Source organism: Capsicum annuum, chromosome 3 (genome assembly GCF_002878395.1).
Source record: "Capsicum annuum cultivar UCD-10X-F1 chromosome 3, UCD10Xv1.1, whole genome shotgun sequence".
NCBI lineage: Eukaryota > Viridiplantae > Streptophyta > Magnoliopsida > Solanales > Solanaceae > Capsicum > Capsicum annuum.
The window spans coordinates 8,165,712-8,187,193 of NC_061113.1; the positions used below are offsets into that span (position 1 = coordinate 8,165,712).

Here is a 21,482-nt window from a genome sequence, read left to right on the forward strand (position 1 = left end):
ATCCAATAATAAACCATAGAAAAGTTTGCACGTAAAGTTAAAATTAAAAAATAAATAAATAAATTTGACTCTTAACATGAACCGATCTCCAAGTGAACAACCAACTAGAAGTTTCTCGAGGAAAAGGGACTTCACGAGCACATGTAAACCTTCTGAACTTGGAGAATTGCCACTACGTCAAGCAAAGTATCCAAAATACTTTTGGGGTTTGTGCACGTATCATGTGCTAGGAAGAATGGGTTGACGAATAAAAAATGTGATCCTATAGTTTTGATGGACAATTAGGAGGTAGACAGGAAAATCTTATAAAAATCAATATGATGAACAATATTAATATATTTTAAATGTTTAGTATTGGAAATTCGGTACCTCAATTAATCTGAATTTGCAAGTATTTCGAATAAAAAGAGGAGAGAGGAGAGATTTCAATCATCGAACATACGATATGGGAATCATGAATATACTGTAGTGCTATCAGTATCCAAGAGAGTAGCATTTAGTACTGAATTATGTATCATTTCATAAGACATAATATCTAACTTTGAAAAAATACCCGATGATCGGTTTTACAAACATAGAAGAACGATAGCGAGTTAAGATCCCAGTAACATGTTGAAAAAACTCCATGCTAGAAGGATCAATGACAGTATATTGCATCTACTTATTGCATAAGTTTTTACAGACTTCATGCTTAGTGCATGAGGGCTACTGCAGCTTCTTGCACTAACGGCTGAGTTATATGCACGAAATGCTCTGCCTCCCTCTCTACTTGTTCGCGACACTGGTTGGCGTCTTTTCCTTCTTTCATTTTCTTCACAAAGGCAACGAATCGCCTCCAATTATCAGGATGGAATAGGTCAGGATTCATCCTCAAATATGTAAAGGCACACATCTCTCTATCACCTGATTTATTGTCGATATTCAGTGAGGATGCTTGAAGGATCTGTTCATGTGCATAATCATCGTATCGTGGCAATGCATTCTCCCCGGCAAGTGGAACTTGAGCTTTCTGAGTCGCTAATGCCACTTGCCTAACCAACTTCTCAGGTGCACATTGTGCGTCTTGTGGTTGTTCGTGGTCTCGCATTTCAATACATGTGAAGTTGAAAATTGCACCGTGGCGGGCAAGCATCTGGGCGATGGGAAGGTAACCATCACGGAAGCGGGTGTTGTAGTACCCAGCAGTCAGCTCAGGGGCATGAGACCTTGTTCCATAGTGCCAGTGAATGCCAGCGATCTTGACTGAAATTTTAACGCCCTTGTCCTCGAATACTGCGTTGGCTGATTGTAGGATCCTCTCGCCATGGTCCAAAAGCATTTGAGAATACCAAGTGAGGAAAAACTCCCCATATTCACCATCCCATCCACCACCTTCCCTCTTGAAAAAGTTGGTGTCCTCTGGCCAATTGTTGTAGCTACCGGCATCTGTTGGACCGGTGTGTCCCCATTCCGGCTTGCCAAAAACTTCTGCTGCAGCCTTTAAGCTGCTGATCATGTACTGCAGCGCGAATAATTTATCAGAACAAATCATCCATGATGATGAAGCACCAAAACACAGCATAAAAAACATGAAGACAAAACTTAGTTTATACCTTGTCATAACACTGAAAAGCACCAATTCCAGGGAATTTCCATGTCCCATCTTGTTCAGGGTAGGATGGATAACGAAGTTCTCCAGCTGGACCCATCCCGACTTGAATTTCCTATATTACACAAGTCATTTGGAAAAAATTGAGCTTTTTACACTTCGACAGAAAATTTGTGCAGCATAGCTAAAGGTTCAAAAGGCATTAAGACTTACCACAATGGTGTCACCTAGGAAGCTCTCAAATCTCTCTCTAAACCCTCTCATAAAATCAGAATAGCATTGGACGGGAGTCCTCCCTTTAAGAACTGGAAGCGTGTCACAACCAAGCGATACATATTCAAAGTTTCTCCTTCCCCACTGATCCGTGTATGCAAGGTCTGGATCCTTCTCCATCTCCTCAATAACCCATCTTGGCAGAGGGATCCTGAAATTTCAAAATCTACTTGAGCACGCCACAAAGCAACGACTAAACATTAATGATTAGTAGAAGTATAGTGCATAACAAGAATCAAACGTTAACTAAAAAAGGTAGTCCAACTATAAGCAAGGACTATATCTTGATTGCAGCTCTTCTTGTATAGCCCAAAAGATTCTTTACTATATGGATGGTTTTATCAAGAATTACCAAGTTAATGCACACTTTAAACATTCAAGCTAAACCAAATTCAGCGTTTTACTTGCTTAGTACATCCTTCTGATCATATGGTAGCTTCACTTAATTTCCTGTTACCTTTAACCAGCATCACAAGTCAGTATATAGGGTAAGACTGCATATAACAGACCCTTCTGGTCTGGCCTTTTCCTGGACGTAGGGCATAGTGCTCTATGCACCGGGCTGCCCCTTTATTAATGTAAAATTCAAGTCATCTACTACTTATTTCAAAACTAGTCCGGGTTATTTTATAAATCCTCCATATCCATTTAACTACATTCAGGTTGATTCTATCTATAATAAAGATGTGTCTTTTCAGGGTGATTTTATCCATATCTCATTCTTTAAATAGTTCATTTTGCAAACCATCTAAAAGAAGCATTCCATTAAAGGAGCATATCATTAAGTATTCTCAGCATCCAATTCCCGCTAAAAGAAGAATCTTTTTCCTTTTTTTTGTCTGAACTTTCTTCAAAATGATCTGAATAATAAAGGTTATCTAGATACTTGAGCAAGTTCAGGCTTTGAATCTTCTCCAAATCCTACAAATCTTAGGTCCCCCTCCTTTTAACCTTTTCCAGATCTTATGAATCTTTCGTCAAGAAGTACTAAAACTCCTTCGTCCAATTTAAGTGTCTTATGTTCCTTTTTAATCATCTCAAAAAAGTATCTTTTTCTATATTCAGTAAGTTTTTCAATTCTAACATACTATTCGACAAATCTAATTTTCCAACAATTCTAGATCTTGCACCCCATATTGATAAATATATTAAGAAAATGAAATGATAATTTTTTTTTAATTTAATCTATAATTTCTTAAGGGACGTGTAAAAGAGAAAGTGGATACGCACGTGCAGGAATCACCGACATTTCCTCCGCATTGATGGAAGGACATCACAGCTTGAACTTTCAATCCATGCTTTTTCGCCATTTCCATAAGCTCAACATAACCACCCCAATTATACTCACCTGGTGCATCTCTCTCAACCAAACCCCACCACACATCCATCATTATCCCTTCCACACCAGCACTCTTCAACGCCTGTAAACTCGCATTCATCGCCTTCCTACGATTCACTGTATGATCCATTTTCACACTATCTAAGGGCATCATAACAAACACCGGTACTCCTTTCTCTTTCTCCGGCAAATTCCTCATCTTATGCTCTAAGGGAGCTTCTAACGGTGCCGCTTCCATTAGAGCTTGACAAGCTACCTGTTGCAGAGGAAAAATACACAAAAATTTAATGAGATTCAGACAATCGCACATAAAGTAAATACAGAAGAAAAATAACACAAAGATTTAATGAAATTTGGCATATTAGTGCTTGACAAGCTACCTAATGGGTGAAATCGGGTAGGTTAACTATCAAACAATCACACGCAAAGTAAATACTGAAGAAAAATAACACAATAATTTAACGAGATTCGGCACTAATGCTTGACAAGCTACCTATTGAGGAATAGCACACAATTACACACAAATTAAATGGAGAAGAAAAATAAGAAAGTATTTAATTGAGGTTCGCCTAAGCCTAATCCTCTAAGCAAAAGCAGAAATATGGCATGTTAACTAGCACACAATCTAAAAGAAAAATAACACAAATTTAACGAGATTCAGCTAGGTCTAATCAGAGAGAGTTTTCCAGGAAAAAAAATGTACAATGTTTAATGAATCTACCGATAAATCCGGGCGTATTCCTCCTCCACCTAACATCGGACTCATCGGCGGCGACGGCGTTGGCGAAACTCTATCCATTTCAGCTCCAGTTTTCTTTACCGATACGCGTAAATTCGCCATCGGTGATCTCCATATTGGTGATGTAGCAGTACTCCCTTTCGCCGGAATTTCAACGGAAACTCCACCGGTCTCCAACGTTAATGGCGTTGCACCGATCTGGTGTGACATGCTCATAGCCATAATAAAAATATATTCCGAATAAAAAGAAAAGTTTCAGTGGAAATCTTTGAATTAGAAAAAATTATATGAAAATGTTCACCAAATTGATGCAGGATAAAAATGGAGGAGGAAGTGAATGGAGTTTGTTATTTATAGAGTTGGATAAAGTAAGATAAGGTTATATAGACAGCTAAGGGAACGTTGTGCTGATGACACGTGTTAAAAAGGACACGTGGCATGGAATCAGCGGAGGCGGAGGCAACGGTTGAGATTGACTGATCCATGTGATTTGGACGGTGGATTTTTGACACGCGTGAAAGTTGTAGTAGGGATGCAACGAGAAGTTATGGGAAGAAAGTACATAATTTGCTCATGTCCATCAAATAAATGCATTGAAAAAAATAACAATAGATTACAAAATTACACTTAATGTGTAAGTAATTGAACTAAACATGGGATTTGGAGAAAGATAGTAGTTACACTTCCATTAAGTAATTACACTTAATGTGTAAGTAATTGAACTATAACATAATATTTTTGAAATTATAGTTAATTCACCTATAACATAAAAAAAAAAATATGGTAGTCCAATGCAAGCTATTCGTGAGGTTTGGAGAAGAATCGACTAACGAAAATCTGATGAAGTCAATTATTTTCCTGGCTCGCATGGCAACAATTTTACAATTACTTCAATATTTTTTCTTCAATAACATATCTGTCATAATTTCACAAGTCGTCTAAGAAGGATTATGTATACAAAAACAATAATAATAGAGAAGTTGAGACAAAATGTTGAAGAAAGTATGACAAAACATACTAAAATGAAATAAATTACTGTAGTAATATAGTAGAATAGTCATAGTGTAAGGGACAGATTAAAATTAAATAGTAAGTAATAGAAATGGAAAAATAAAAAATCTCCCCATACAAGTACTTCCTCCGTTTCATTTTAGTTTATCATTATTGACTTAATATTTTCCTTAAAAAAATATTTAATAGAGACTTATTTTTACTAAAATAATCCTATTAATTATGCATTGAAAATATAAATTTGAATATTTACACTTTACATAATTATTTAATGACAGGGGTAATATTGACAAAATATAATAAACTTCTCTTGATTTTATAAAAGAAACAACTAAATTAAAACAAATATTTTTAGAAAGAAGGCCTACTAATTTGAAATAAAGGAAGTATTATTCAACTCAACTATTTAACTAGTCCTTTATTATAATTTATGTCCTCCATAATCACTTATCTAAGATCATATACTCAAAAAACTAAAACTAAAGCTGTTATATTTTCTAAACATTTTCCTCAATATTGTTACGACTTACCTCTAGCTCTATCTCTCCTTAAACTATCCAGAACAATCACAATTAATGCAAAAAGTGTTTTTAAAAAGATTATCCAATTTAAAAAGTTGTTTATCCATTTTCATTGCTGGAGGACAATTAATCTTAACTAATTTCAACATAGTAATTTGCATTCAATTTTTTTATTATTAGGCATTATCCTGTGATATTTTTACAAGTTGACAATAGACACGTGGCAGAAAGAGGAAGGCGCCGACGAAGATGGAAAACGGAGTTTTTGTCTGTTTATTATTCTATGGTTATTACATTAAAGCGCACGAAACGGGAAAGTGTAGAGGAAAAAGGTTAAGGGGACACGTGGCATTATTTGGACGCTGAATTGTTGAGTCATTTAGATAAAAAAGTAAGTCACGTAAATTTCGGTTTGTGGAAGTGAATTTTTCAAAAAAAAAAAAAAAAATTTTGTTTGGATGATGGAAGTGACATTATTTTGTTAGGGATAATTTTGTGTGGTCCTTGAGGGTGATTGGTATTAACAATTAGATTTTACAAAATATTTTGAAGGGTGATTGGTATTAACAATTACTATTTCGGAGGGTGATTGGTATTAATAATTAAATCTTATAAAATATTTTGGAGGGTGATTGATATTAACAATTAGATTTTACAAAATATTTTTTGATAAAAAATCTAATATGATTTGATATTATTCCTTTTCATTTGTGTTATTTCTTTTTTGAGTTCAGATAGTTTGGCTTGAGACTTTCGTAATGTAGGTTTTATATTTGAAATTTCTTACATGCAAGAGTCGAGAGTTGATTTTCTTTTGGATTGAATTTATCACATAAAATTTGTCTAAAATTTTTTTGATATAATTTGTAATTATTGTAATAAAATGAAATTTATTTTCAATGATGTTAAAATGTAATAAATATCAATCAAAACGGAATAAAAATGACTTCTTCTGTTGATACTAAGATCCAAATTTTCAATTTATGGATAATAAGAAATCTTTTACAAGCTACACCTACTTAAATTAATTTGTCTAATTTTGATTGTATGAATAATTTTTGACTCTATAGATAATGTTTCTCCTTGGATATCCAATCAATGCATTATTGGATATGGAACATACCAAAGAATCCAATAATTAAACTTATTTGCTTTTCAAATTCATGAAATAGAAACCAACACTTTCCCCTAAAAGGACGCATATTAAAGGATCAACGAAGGATTCATTGTTAATACAAATTAATCAGCCGCTAAGTAAAATTAGTGATGAATTTCATACATTTAACAACAAAATTTTTATGCACTGTAATTGGATGAATTAATAGAGAGTTTGTTAAAATATAAAAATGGCTAAGTAGAGATTTTAAACTCGATCTAATCTAGATTTATATTAAAGATACGATTAAATTAGAAGTGAATATTCTATTAAAATGTTTTTCATTCAAAAATCAAATAAGAAAATATGATTAAAAATGGATGGATCTTATTCGTCTGACGCTCTTAACAGTAGAAATCACTTACTAGATAACTATACAATAGTTTGAAATTAAAATATCGATTGGTGGTGCATAATAAGTCTAAAGTTTAATGAGTATGCTTTTACATGTATATTCTAAGAAGGAAAATCTGGGCCCTAGCAATGACTAGAAAATCAAGAGCCGAAACTGTTGAATGTTATTTTTCTCTTACTTTATATGCTTAGTGAATTTATCCGCGTTTTGCGCGATCAAAGGCGAACTCAGAATTCAAACTTTACGGGTGCACCTCTATATTTAACTATAGTAATTAATAGTATCGAAATTTGACATAAAATTCTTTGAAAACTTGTTAATTATAGTATTTTATAAGCAAAATTTTAATATTATTGAATATCATTAATTAGATTTAATATGACAAAAGTATGTTATTCACCGTACTTAAATTCAATGCACTTTCATATTTTGAACAATAATATAAAGTTTTTGAAAAATATGAAATTCGAGAGATTTGTTCGCTAGATGGTTGCAACAGGTAACGTTCGATTTAAGCCTATCTCAAACTTTAAATTACTAATTTTTTAAATAAAAAATAACTCAATGATCAAAAGATTAAAGAAAATAAATATTATACTGTATAAACTAGGAAGAATATCTACCTTTTGAAGTTGGAGAGAAGATTGTATTTTGAAATAAAATAAAAAATAGGTCAATAATACCCACAATACACAAAAGAAAAAGAAAAGGTGTAAAATAAATGACTACTAAGTAGGAAGTCTTTTTTAATCAAAACATAATAATGCTATAGATGGAAAAAGGAGAAAATCAGGAAACGTTATTGTTGGGGTTCGAACCTAAGCAATTAGATGAAAAGAGCAACTTTCAAGTGGCAAGCCCAACCACATATATTTAACATAATACTCTGATATATATAAATAGATATACGAACTATATATGCAGAGTTTTTCTCGAGGCTAGCGGGTGCACGTGCACCCCCTACACTCAATATAGGTCCGCCTCTGAGCGCAATCTTATAAAATATGTAATAATTTTATTGATATAATTGAATTTTCGTAAAAAAAAAAAAAGTTTGGATAATAGTTCTATATCATATTTTCATTAATAAACAAACAACAAACCCAGTGCATTCCCACATAGTGAGGTCTGGGGAGGGTAAGATGTACGCAGTCCATACCTCTACCTCTAAAGAAATAAAAAAGTTGTTTCCGATAGACCCCCGACTCGAGACACAGAATACTAAACAAATTTATAGTAAAGCATGGAACAAGATGGCATAACATAAATACTACACCCACAAGTAATAGAAAACAGAGAAAAGTAAACAGATTCGTTGCTCTTTTTAATGAATATATTAAACAACGAAAAATATACTCTAATAATTTAAATTGCTAATGTGATTATTTCTACAAAATCTTATAATGTATCTATTTAGAGGACTACAATATGGAACACCAAATAATGTAATGAACATGATTATTAATTATTTTAGAAATTATGATAATAAAAAATTGTGAAAGTAATGAAATAAAGACCATTAAGATTTACATTAAAGAATTTTAAGAAAATAACTTTTTAATTTCCTAACATGCATATTTTAGATACCGTACTTAGGAGATTTAAAAGAGTAAATATTTTAGCTTTATAATAAAGCACATAAAATGTTTTAGCTTTTATAGTAAAGCACATAAATAAAGAAAAAATTGAGAAAAAACTCTAAAAGGAGAAAAAAAATACATCATTGTATTTCTTGGTCAAAGAAATGTGCTATATTAGTTTATATAATCTTAGCTTTATAAGTGTTATAGATTAATTGTTTAGTTAGATATAAATCAGATACGCTAACATGCAAATATTTATTATTAATGATCATTTTTTATAACAATTGGTGTGTTAAATATTGTGCGTTGAATCTCGACAATTTATATGTGAAGGAAATTTTCAAAATATCTAACTATACCAGTAACTTTAAATAGGTACACCTTCTTTTATATGGAAAGAGAATTCTCAAAATATGTGGTTATATAATTAAATTTATCTAACGTCATATAGGATAAAGCTAGTGATGGAACCAGAAATTTGATGAAGAGTGTGTAAATTTTCTTTTCAATTGTGTTAAGAGTGTACAAAATTAAATACATACTCGTAATAGCTAATATTTAGCCTATATACACAATATAATTTTTTATAAAGAATCTACACCTAACCACTCTTCGATATTAGTTGTCCGCCCATGACTAAAGATGTTATATCTTCTAATCACTCTCTTCAATACTTTTATTACATACCTCTGCCTCTCCTTAAACTATCCATCAACAATTACCATTAACCCAAAAGTTATTTTAAAAAGATTATCCAACTTAAAAAGTTGTCTTCCCATTTCCATTGCAATGGGCCAAGTATTTGCGTTGGGGTACATACGTTTAAGGTCATTAGATGATCATTAATCTTAGGCTTGAGTCATCGACAGTCACTTAAAGTTATTCTGAAAATTTATTTGGATCCTCCAACTAAGGCTTGTAGGCACCTCAACTGCTTAAGATTGATACCTATCAGACACAAAATGCTGATTTGGCAAGAAAATTGATACTTCAACTGCTTAGATGTAGATGTGGATTTATAGACTTTTTAAATCTTTTTAAAATCAAATTTAATTGATTTAGAATTCTTAAATTAATGAAAAAAATAGTTGACATTAATTCTGATGACTTCTAATAAAGAAAGGTTCTACTATAGATATATTTAATTATTTTTCAACTATTAAATATTAAGAAAAAGTAGTGAAAAGACGATTTTGTCTAAAGCAAAAACTTTTAATGAAGTGCAAAAATTTCAAACGACATTTCTAAAGTCCTTCATACTTTTAGTATACTAGTTTAAGTGACGTGCGTTGCACGTGTATCTATTTTTTTAAGAATAAACGTGATAAAAAATATTATGTTATTTTATTAAGTAGAAAAAAATAATAAAACAACGTAAAATTTTAAGATAAAACGTGTAGTTGATTAAAGGAGAATTTAGTCATTATACTTATTTTCTATTTTCTAAAAAAAGTTATTTTTGTGAAAAGTTATTTTTATTTTTAGAATTCTATATATTTGTACTTTATGCAAAATGTAATTATGTTTGAAACAATTTACATACCTATACTATTTTCATCGTCATTCTCAGAACTTCACTTTCCATATATATATTTTTTTCGTTGTTGTATTTCCATTGTTTCTATTATATGGGAGATTTTTCTTTTACTAAATACCCAATGAATTAATAAATAGCATTTTTATACACTCATAATAACTGAAAAAGTATATTTCATATTTATATGTTTATTCTATAAAAATTCATATATACATTTATGTACTTAGTAATAATAAAAAAATTATTTCACTCGTAATAAAATAATTTATAATAGCAGAAAACACATAATTTAATTTAGAATATAAATCGTACAAATTAATTTAAAATTTTGCACACATTTAAAAATACTTTATATAAATTGATAAGTGAGAGTAAAATTTGTAACTAACTTTAAATTTTTTTTATATACATAAACCTGCTTATTAAAAAGTTAAATTGTAATGGATTATCCAAACGTTATCATTAAAAATAAAAAATCAAAAATCAAAAAAATAAATTAGGAAAGTAAACCAATACAATCTGTACTTTGCAAGAAAAAGGAGAATTCCAGAATCTTTAGTTTCTTCTCACTAAACTCTCTGTTTCCCTAAAATATTTTCTTTTTATTACTAATGTTATACATATTATTGTGCGATGAATAAGCTGAAATCATCAAGGTCGAAGTTGAACTTTGGTAGACCAAATTTTAAAGATTATTTTCCTACTGTAATTCCCTGTTTTTCCCCTTTTCCTTCGTTTTTTATACTTAACACGTTTGAAGATTTGAATTTCTTTAACCATTTTTGCTTTACATTTTCTATGTGTTGAATTTCTTAAAACCACTTTTGCTTTATGATTTTTTGTTACTCCTTTTGCTCTGCATGTTCCATGATTTATTTTTTAAAATCCATTTTGATTTAATTTCTTGCTTCAATTGTAATTTGTTTGATATTTACATATGATATATGTTAGGTATGCTTAATCTTGTCAATTTTAATGTCTTGATGTTTGCATGTCAGCTGAGATACTTGAATTTGAGGTATGGAATAGAAATAGAAGTAGCTAGATGGTTGTTAGAGGAAAAATTGTCTAGATACAAGTTAGATGTGCTCAAAAAGGGCTTATGGTGAAATTCTACATTGGAGTATTTTTCACTCTAGGGATAGACAAGTCATGGAGAGAAATCGATTGTAATGTAAGATTCTTCCCTGCGAAGAATTGCGTTCATATCGATGGGGTCATTTACTCTCTGTAAACCTTTATGAAGACAATAACATAGCTGCACTCAATGTTGAAGAAAAGAATTTTAGATTGATCTCATTTCCTCCTGATGTAGAATCAAGTCCGAGTGTATATTTTTCACCCAGTATGACATGGTGCATAACTCTTTATATAATGTCTATAAACATTTGATTCAGTCAAATCTTCACAAATGTTGATTTTATGTCTAATGGCACCTCTCTTAATTTTACTCCTAGGGAATTTGCTATCGTTACTGGATTGAATTGTGTCTCTTATAGGTACGACTTTATTTTTTACGAGAATGTACCAAACAGGATTGTTGAGAAGTATTTTAATGATGCAAAATTTATACAGAAAAGGCAACTATTTCTCTTTTTTTGGTAATGTATCCTATTTCTCTTTCATAGTAAGAGAAAGTAGCATAATATTGCAAATGCCAATCCGGTGCATTTTAAAGATCTTGGTATGCGTGAATTTTGGGAAGGGTAGGACTACAAGGGTCTATTTTTAGGTTACCAATATTTTACGATAAACTGATGAACACTTCAATCCCAGATTAGTCTATGATAAGAAAATTTAGTTATTCACAATAAACCAGCTTTGTTGGCCTATTCGTTTCTGCTATGTTGCTCCGACTCTCCAAAAGTGTTGTCGCACTCGTGTTGAATCCTCCAAAAATGCACTACTTTTGGGGGATTCGTACACCCAGTGGCATTTTTGAAAGTCTGTGCAACATAAAATTTCTGTCGAGTATCTGGTTTAACTTCATCTACTTCTAAATGACAGGCAGTAGTCGCTATAGCTACCGCCCTTGCCTTGGAAAGGTATTTTACTTCTTTTCTATTTTCCCTCTAAAGGAAGTCATACGTGAATTACAACTTTGAAGAAAACATTGTAGAGTTACAATTAATTCTATTTTCTTGAATAGTTGTTTTTCTCTAACTATGAGTGACATGTTATCAGTGTCATAATTGCAGGGGTTTCTCTGATTCGATTTTCGGTTTAGCAGCGGTTTACGCTAACCTTGTGATGTATGATGCACAGGTATGTGTTTGAAACCTAGTGCATCCCTCCTCTTTTTCCCAGTTTCACTTCAAAAAATATTTGCTTTCAGAGTTTGGAGGTTGTTTTACCCGCACATTGCAGTATGAGAAAATGCTAGAATGCTTCTTATCCTAAGATTCAGAGGCAAATTCGAGATATTAAGTTTCTATGTTCTGAATTTCTATATTGCTCGGATCCTCTAAAAATGCAGCGGCATCCAAAATATACTTCTTTTGGAGGATCAGACACGCATCCAGTGGCATTCTTGAAGAGTCCAAGCAACAGACCTAAATTCTAGGACAAGACTGTTTTTTTTTGTTTGGAACAGATAACTTATACTTTTAAACTATGATTTTTTTAACACAAATACATAATTTAAGCTTTAGCCGAACCTATTAAAAAATCTTCTATCATTTGTATGTAGCTCATGGTACTATTTGTACATTGTCTGAACTCCAAGTTGCTTGAATTTATCTTAAGAGAGTATGATCGTGTGTGCATATATATTGTTTTCCTTTCAAAAGTTTTAGCAGTCCAGGGGGTGACTAACGATAGGGATCTTAAGAAAGACAAATACATAGGCGCAAGATTGTAATTGAATTCCTGTTTATGTATGACTGCTGCTCATTTTAGTGATTCTTGATTAAGAAAGACGAATACATAGGGACAAGATTATGTAATTGAATTCGTGCTATTGTATAGTTGTTATTGATTAAAACTCAAATATAAGATGGTGGTTTAAATTATGTCGGTCTTGGCCGATTTTCTTTTTTTTCTAATTTTTTCTTAATTTTATGTACGTTAGGAAGAATTATTTTTATTCTGCAAAAATATTTTGATATTTTAAATAATTATAATTGTGTAACATATTAAGTGACGTTTGTGTTGATAAGAAGAATTTTTTTCATGTATTTAAAATATATATATAAGTTACAGAATATTAAATATATATATTTATAGAACATTTGGTCGGTGCATACGGAATAAGATGTTGATGTAGATTCTCCTGTCTTGTATTCTTTGAAATTCATCTTCTTTAATCAAAGTTTTTTTCATGTAAGATCTGTCCAATGTAGACGTGTATGAAGCGTTAATTAAGAATAAATGTATACAAAATTAAAGATCTATTAATATATTAGTTGTGCGTATGTTATTTTAGTAAGTACAATTTTTTTTAAAAAAATATAACTTTAAATTTTCAATATAAACATTGTAGATGATTAAAGATGAATTAAGTCATTATACTTATTTTCTTAAATGTAAAAGTTTGATCTGTTTTTACTGAGAAGGTCTACAGTTCAAGTTCGTATAACCCTATATAATAAAACTGAATATTTTCTTTTTGTATAATTTTCATTTCGTCATTATCATTTCTTGCTTGTAATTAAGTGAAATTCAATTTTTCCTATAAGTTTATTCAAGCATAAATCGTAACAATTGGTTTTAAAAATTTATATAGATTTAAAACACTTCATATAAGTTGATAAGTAGAGAATAAAATTTAGGGGAGAGGATAGAAACGACATTTTAAATTAAACTATTTTCATGAAAATGACCATGAAATTTAAATTTCACTTTATAGCCGTTTCAATTTACTGGCTTGTTCTATACTGTTTTACACCCATTCTATACAGTTTCTATACATATCTTATACATATAAATATTCTATATGAAAATTATAAAGTTTTGATACACAATTTATATAATAACTGTATATTTTTTTTACACGTTTTATACAATAATTATATAATTTTCATGCACTTTCTATATATATTTTATATATATATATATATTATATTATATATATATATATATATATATTATATAGATATATATTTTATTTAACAATTATATCATTTTTATATAATTTATTTATTATTTCTAAACAATTAAAAATGTAGACTATTTGATCAGTTAAAAAATTTATAGCAAAAAAAATTAAAATATTTTTAAAAGGGCTGAATTGCCCAAGTTGAATACTATATCAGTATTGTATATGGACTGTATATGAAATACGTAGGCCAAAATTACCCAATTTAGAAAATGACTATAAAATGGTAATAGTATATCCAATTGACCACTTTTTGAAAAGCTTTTAAAATTGGACTATTTGTTTTAAAAAGAGCTATAGAATATCCTTTTCCCTAAAATTTATATTAAATTTCAAATTTATAAACATGTATTTTGAAAAGCAAATTAATAAGTAAAGTATGGCCTAAACCTGTCAGCCCAATAACTTAAGCAGATAAAAAAAAACACAAATAGGAAAGTAAACAAATGAAATTCGTATTTTGTCTGAAGTACTCTAGACGCTTCTTTTGTTACTCTTATTTTTCTTTCTTACAAAGCCAAGAATTTCCACTACACTTTATCCATACAAAAAAAAAATCCGTGCAAATTCTGCATAGCTTTACCCTTTCTTGAACTAATATTTATAAAAAGGTTTTTAATATTTATCCTTTTTTTCTAAGCTTAAAATCATGAAGGTTCATCCTCATTTTTGGGCACCAACACGAGTTGAGAGTGAAAAGGGTACAGTCATAATCCTTCTCATTTTCCTCCAATGCTCACCATAAATAATAAAAACTATATCTTGATCTTTTCCAGTAAAGATATCAAAAACAATATTTCTTGTTCTTGATCCAAATTCAACTCTTTGTGTGTGTAAAACTTCTTTAGCTAATTCAGGGGATGACAGAACAACCAAGTTTACTTTATTTTCAAATCGTTATTTTGCTATATTGAAGCTCTTGTCCTGACCGATGAAAGAAATAAGTCATTTTGGATTTATGATCTTCAATTTCTCAGTGATATTTAACAGTTATTCACTGTGAGCTTTCTTTTTTTTCAACCTCGATTTATTCCGATTAACTGCGATTAGGGTAAAAAAGGCATTGATTTATTTTTGTGTAGTTGTTTATATCTATTTTGTGAGCTTGTATTAGTGTGTAGTGTGTACATAAGTATCTTGGTTTGGAGATTTTGGATTTGTTTTAAGTACTTCATGAATGTGTTGATATTTGCATGTCATTTTAGAAATTGTTTTTTGAAATGTCTCAACATTTATTTATGCATGTACTGCTTTGTTTGGTGTTACCAACAAATAGGTAATTAACTTTTGTTTAGATGAATAGATTTATTTTTCTAAGTTTGTGTAGTATATTGTATAACATGATTCTGTGGCTGTTTATTTATTTTTTTCTATTGAGGTTTTATTCTATTTTTGTTTGTTGGTTTTGTGTTTTACTTATTTGTCTTGAGTCGGAGTATGTCGAAAACAACCTTTCTACTTCATTTGAGGTAGTGGTATGGATTGTGTGCACTTTACTGGGTATGTTGTTGTAATTTGTATAGTATTTGTGTTTGTCCAAGCCAAAAGTTGCTCACATAAAAATTAGAGTGGGGGGTGGGGGAAGTTGCTAGATTGACAAAGTTTTGATTTGTGCGTGCAGTCAAATGGGTGATGTTATTCTCAATCAGCCTGAAGGACGTGGTTACATTCTTTGAGATAATTAGGTTGGCATCATCAATTCTAGGAGTTGGTACTAATTCTTCGAAATACGTTCAATCTCAAGTATTCGTGTGCTTATATTAAATAGTATGGCATGCCTCAGTATGATATTCCAATGTTTACTACCAATTGTTACGATTTTCCTAAGCATTCACTTGCCTTTTGTTTTCTGAGTTTTTCCATTGCCTGTTTTATTTTTTCTGCATTGTCTAAGGACATTGACTCTATTTTTGCTAATAGAGTTAATTAGCAATAGAAGAACATTTTCTTTTTATGTTGTAAATGTATCTCCGAGTTATAGCTGATTTAGGTGGTTTTGACTTATGTAGTATTAGAGAATGCATATGGACACTTTTGTATAATGTACATAGCATAGCCTATCTTTAGGGATGGATAGAGTTTCTCTTTTGATTATTCTGTAATAAGCATAGCAATAAACGTATAAGTATCTCTCACATTATGGAATAGATGACAAAGAACTTATCCACATTCTTGGTTGCTTACATATATCATTGTACTTATTTGAAGCCGTATTCTTCTGATATTACTGTACTTGCTCCTTTTTTACTCTTTCTTGAGTTATGTTATGCCTTATGTAACATCGTTTTAGTCTTTCATACAATACAGGTTTGAGTTTTGGAATGAAAGCTTTAATAGGTCTAGATGGAACCTTGCTGCTAGAAGAGATTGTCCAAGCAAAAAAGGTTCCAGTCTTTGATCCAATTTATTAGTTCATAGAACAATGAAGTGCTCTAAAGACTTCATAAACTTGTTCAGTAGAAAAACAAAGGAATATTAGGTTGTTTAACCAAGCCAGTTCCATTACCGAGCTCTTCTTTAATTCAAGATGAACTCATATTATAATGGTTAACGACTATTAATTGCCAAGTTGGTACATGTCTACAAACATTAGTATGGTGGTAAAAGAATAGTTACATTTGAGATTCTTCATTTTGTTTGAGAACTTATTTTCTTTTGTATATCGCTCAATCACTTTAATTTTTATACCATATTCCTTCAGTCAACAATGGTGTAGTGAGCACATTTTTTAAGTGCCCTATTTGTATTTCATGTCCTTAGATTTTTATCTGTGCATATTCAATGTCGTTGTTTGATAAACTATCTTGGGCAGGTGGGACTCGAAAACCAATGTGGGTGAATTTGATGGTCATTCGAGGAGAGTTTTGAGTTGTTCATTTAAGCCCACAAGACCATTTCGCATAGCCACATGTGGAGAAGACTTTCAGGTGGACTTTTATGAAGGACCCCCATTTAAATTCAATCTGTCTCACAGGTTCCTTATCCTTTCTGTTATGTCGAATTACAACAAGTGTCCCCTATTCTCTTTTTAGTATAAATATCAACATATTATTATTCTGTTTCTGTAATTTTTAGAAAGTTGTCTATTGATGACATGGTCTCCTCATATAGGAAGACACAGAAAAGGGCAATATTCTTGGACTATGATGGCACTGTGTCTGTAGTACCTTAGTCATCATTGATTAAAGCTCCAAGTGCTGAAGTTATTACGCTGTTGATTTCTTTAAGCAATGATCCTAAAAACACAGTGTATATTGTTAGTGGAAGAGGAAAGAGTTCATTAAGTGAATGGTTTGTACCATGTGAAAGGCTCGGAATAACTGCTGAACATGGGTATTTCATAAGGTATGGATATTTTATGTAAACATGACGCAGTCTTTTCTGTATCTTGATATTTTGGTGTTATTTCTTTCTTCCTGCAACCCTTCTCTGAATAACTTTTATTTCATGCCGAGGGTTGATCGAAACCACCTCTCTGCCCTACAAAGGTAGGAGTAAGGTGTGTACGTCTTACCCTTTCCGTCTCAAACTCCACCTTTGGGATTGGACTGGGTATTTTTTTTGTATGTTGCAGTCATTTGTTGCAGTTTTTTTATAATATGAAATGTTAAAACCTTATGTGGCTCTTCAGAGATAGATATAGTATCTGTATGTTAGTGCACCTGTGATAGTCCATAGTTATGTAAACTTTTTGAGTGGATTCTTGCTTATTATAAGGTAGCAGTTACTTTGACATTCTTATCTTAATTTCTGTGCGTCTCTTGGAGATAAGTCTTAAAAAAAATTGTAATTTTCAAACCAAGATAATGGCTTTCTTTTTGGAACATATTCTTGATCCAAACTTAATGAAATCTCTAATATAAAGTTAAGATGATATCTGTTCATTCCATTTTATATGCTCGCTGACATCAAAAGCTATTTGTTGTTCGAAAAAAGTTTGAAGCTGCAGTGCTCCTAACTATTGAGATGTTTTGGTAGGCTTGCAGCTGCTTTGCATGATTTCAACATCGATTGATGGGTTGATCATATACTAAAGCAAACAAATACGGTAAAATATTGAGCCTATAATTGATTTCTTCATCCTATGGTATATTTGCTATTGATTAAAACTAAAATATAAGATGGTGGTTTAAATTATGTCGTTCTTGGCCGATTTTCTTTTTTTCCTAATTTTTTCCTTTTCTATGTAGAGATCATAATTGATATTCTCCGATTGAGATGTTTTATCTACAGAGAAAAACTAACAATAATAACAATAACATACTCAATGTAATCCTACAAAATGGATCTGGGACAGTAGAGTGTAATTCCTACCTTGGAGGTAGAGAAGGTGTTTCCGTCAGCAGATATGTTGATCTATCTCGAGTAAGAAAAAGCTAATACACAAATCTAACCTAGTTTGTCTAGTTCTTTTTTTCTTTGTTGTGATCATTGTCATTTAACCCACCCCTTATGTAAAGTAATGTGATTTATTTTTTTTTCATTTCTTTAGCATCCAATGATACACAGAAGTCCCATAGGTTAAGACATTGCGCCCATATATCATTTGGGTCATCTCACAAGGCCATGAGCCGCTCCCTTTTGTGTGACCCACAGTCGAAAGGATCTATTTCTACTCACTGTGGGTCCATGATATGAAGCTGTCTTTTTTATAGAGATTAATTTGACTTGTCCATTAAATTTCAATAATCATCTAAAGAAAATTTTACTTCATCTAACAGAAGGTTGACCTAAGCAAACTCGAGATGGCTGCACTGTGGAGATATTGGCGACACTTTAACCTTGTAAGTTGATTACAGTAACCATTAGTTTGTTGATCATCGTTTTTATTATTAAGTGAGAGTAACTTCATTTCTAACTTCTTTTTTGGTCATCTGAATAGAGGGAAGTCATACCTAACCCCTTGAAGGAGAAACTAATTGATGTTGTCCAAAGACACTTCACATCCCAGGTACATTCTTAATTATATGCATGTTGCTGCTGCTGTGTGTTATTTATTTGATCTATTTTAATGTGATGTTCATCGCGCTTGATAATTTCCTGGCACTTCAATAAAATACGAGTTTAGGTATCCTTCCGTACTTCTGTTCATAGTTTTCTTTTCATGTTTCACCATATTCTTATTATAAGAAATCTGGTGCTTGTATTATGTCAACTTCTATTAAGTATGCCATCTAAAGTGATAAGTCAATTTTGACATAATGTTCCATTATCGTTCTTGATACATGTAACACTTTGTTGGTCCTGTGCTTATGTCATAATATGCTCCTGGTTTTCCATATTATACACTCTACTGACTGCTGCATTCGTCATTTTTTTTTTCGGGTGAAGTAATTGGACGAGTTGCAGGTAATACTGGGATTCGTCCAAGCAGTTAAGAGACTCAAGACAAATAGAAAATTAACAAAGAATAGGTAGGTATTGCACACTTGAAAATTCTACTTTAAACACATTTCCTTTTATGTGTTTACGTAGTGTATATGTCTTCTTATATTTATTTTCCTTGTATAATTAAGTTGCAATCACCGTTTCTTTTCATAAAAAAAATAAAGAAACATTAGTAAACTTGAAAATAGCGATATAGGGGCCAGATATCCACTATTGATGGTTTTTTTTATTGTTTTGGATTACACTGCCAAAAGCTCTCAATGAGCATAACTGCTTGATTGATAATGGATTGTTTTTCCCTCTCCCCGACCTTTGGTTGGTTTGTTTTGAAATTTTTCTTTATATTTGAGCAAATTTCAAGCATCCTTTGGGTCCACAACACTAAGGAAGGCTATAGAAAGAAGTCTTAAGGCACGAAGGGCTCTTCCTCATACCTTTATTTGAGTCTTTAAACTTGATACAGTATAAAAGAAAATTTCTCTTTGGATCATTTATTGTTGAGAATGCCTTAAGTAACTAGAAATTACAACACTTGATTTGATTATATAGATGGTTCTTGATAAGTAGAATAGTAGAACATTATCCATAAATAAGTGGAGTGGTTGATGAATTAAGTACCTCTTCATCGATGAAAGTGAAAATTTTTCGAGTTTCGCTCGTTGATGGAGTAAATTCTTTTGTTGCTTGACATTCTATAACCAAGATCTTTATTATGGAGGCGCGATCATTGAGCTTCACTGTGTTAACAGGCACCACTTCGATAATTGAATCAGTTAATTCGGTAACTATTGTCATTGAGTCCGCTGATTCAGTCATTGAATCTGTTGATTTGATATTTGAGTCCATTGCATTAATATCCTTGAAAATCAAAGTTATGATAACAGTAGCAAATGATTATATAATTAAATGTATTATATGAGATGAGATAATTTTACCTGAATATGTGAATCTTGTTGGTAGATTAACAAAATAGTAGGAGAAGAAACAAGAGATACTAAATAGATGCGAACAGGAACAGAAAAAGTAAATGAACTAAGAATGTAAGTAATGGTAAGTGAACAGTAAACCACAAACAAACAAATGAAAATAAAATAGCTTTTAAGCTGGCATAACAATTAATATTGTGTTTAACGTAAGTGAAAAGGTGAGTTGTTGAAAGAAATTATAGCAGAAAAAACCTGAGAAGAAATTGATGGTGATGCAGGAAACAGTTTGATCGTGATAAAGAAAACAAACGAGAGCAGGAGCGAGAAAGGAGGAGACGAAGAAAATAGCAAACTACAATAGTATTTCTAGAAGGGTTTGTCCTAATTTAATTTGGATTGTATAAAAAAAAAAAAATTGAGGTTAAATATAGGATTGTCCAAATTAAATTAGAGAAGGATTTTGCCAGGACTTTGCAAAATAACTACGTTAATAAGATTGTCCTAATTTAATTAGAGAAGGATTTTGCTATGTATAGGACTTTGAAAAATAACTATGTGAATTTGCCATTTTAAATTCTTAGGATTTTGCCATATATAGGACTTTGCAAAAGAAGTATGTAACTTTGTCATTTCAACAATAGAAAATATTCTAACGGTATGTGTAATGAAAAAAATTCTTATGATTTTGTCATGTATAGGACTTTGTAAAAAAAAGTACGTGAATTTGCTATTTTGGGGTCCAACATTGAACGTTATTTAAAAAAAATATATTTTTGGATCCAACATTGGACGTTATTTTTTTTAAAAAAAATTAATATAGGACTTTGCAAATAAGTATAAAAATTTAATATAGGACTTTGCAAAAAGACGATTTTATTTAAAGGAGTGACTTTTGATGAAGGATAAAAATGTCAAACGTCAATTATAAGGGTCTTCACACTTTTAATATAATAGAGATAGAGATGTAGTA

The 21,482-nt window shown here is 31.2% G+C and overlaps 1 protein-coding gene across 2 annotated transcripts; it reads right to left on the bottom strand.

Annotated features, from left to right (window-relative positions):
• Positions 1–495: 495 nt before the first annotated feature.
• On the bottom strand, positions 496–4,290 carry LOC107864541 (beta-amylase 1, chloroplastic). 2 transcript variants are annotated; one of them, XM_016710941.2, is made up of 5 exons: positions 3,922–4,290; positions 3,092–3,456; positions 1,802–2,012; positions 1,593–1,703; positions 496–1,498 (listed from the first exon to the last, which is right to left on the bottom strand). In XM_016710941.2, the coding sequence occupies exons 1-5, from the start codon at positions 4,159–4,161 to the stop codon at positions 692–694; spliced, it is 1,734 nt and encodes a 577-aa protein (XP_016566427.1). In that variant the 5' UTR covers positions 4,162–4,290; the 3' UTR covers positions 496–691. The 2 variants fall into 2 exon arrangements, with proteins under 2 accessions (XP_016566427.1, XP_016566426.1); XM_016710940.2 differs by having other exon boundaries at positions 3,904–4,290.
• Positions 4,291–21,482: the final 17,192 nt, after the last annotated feature.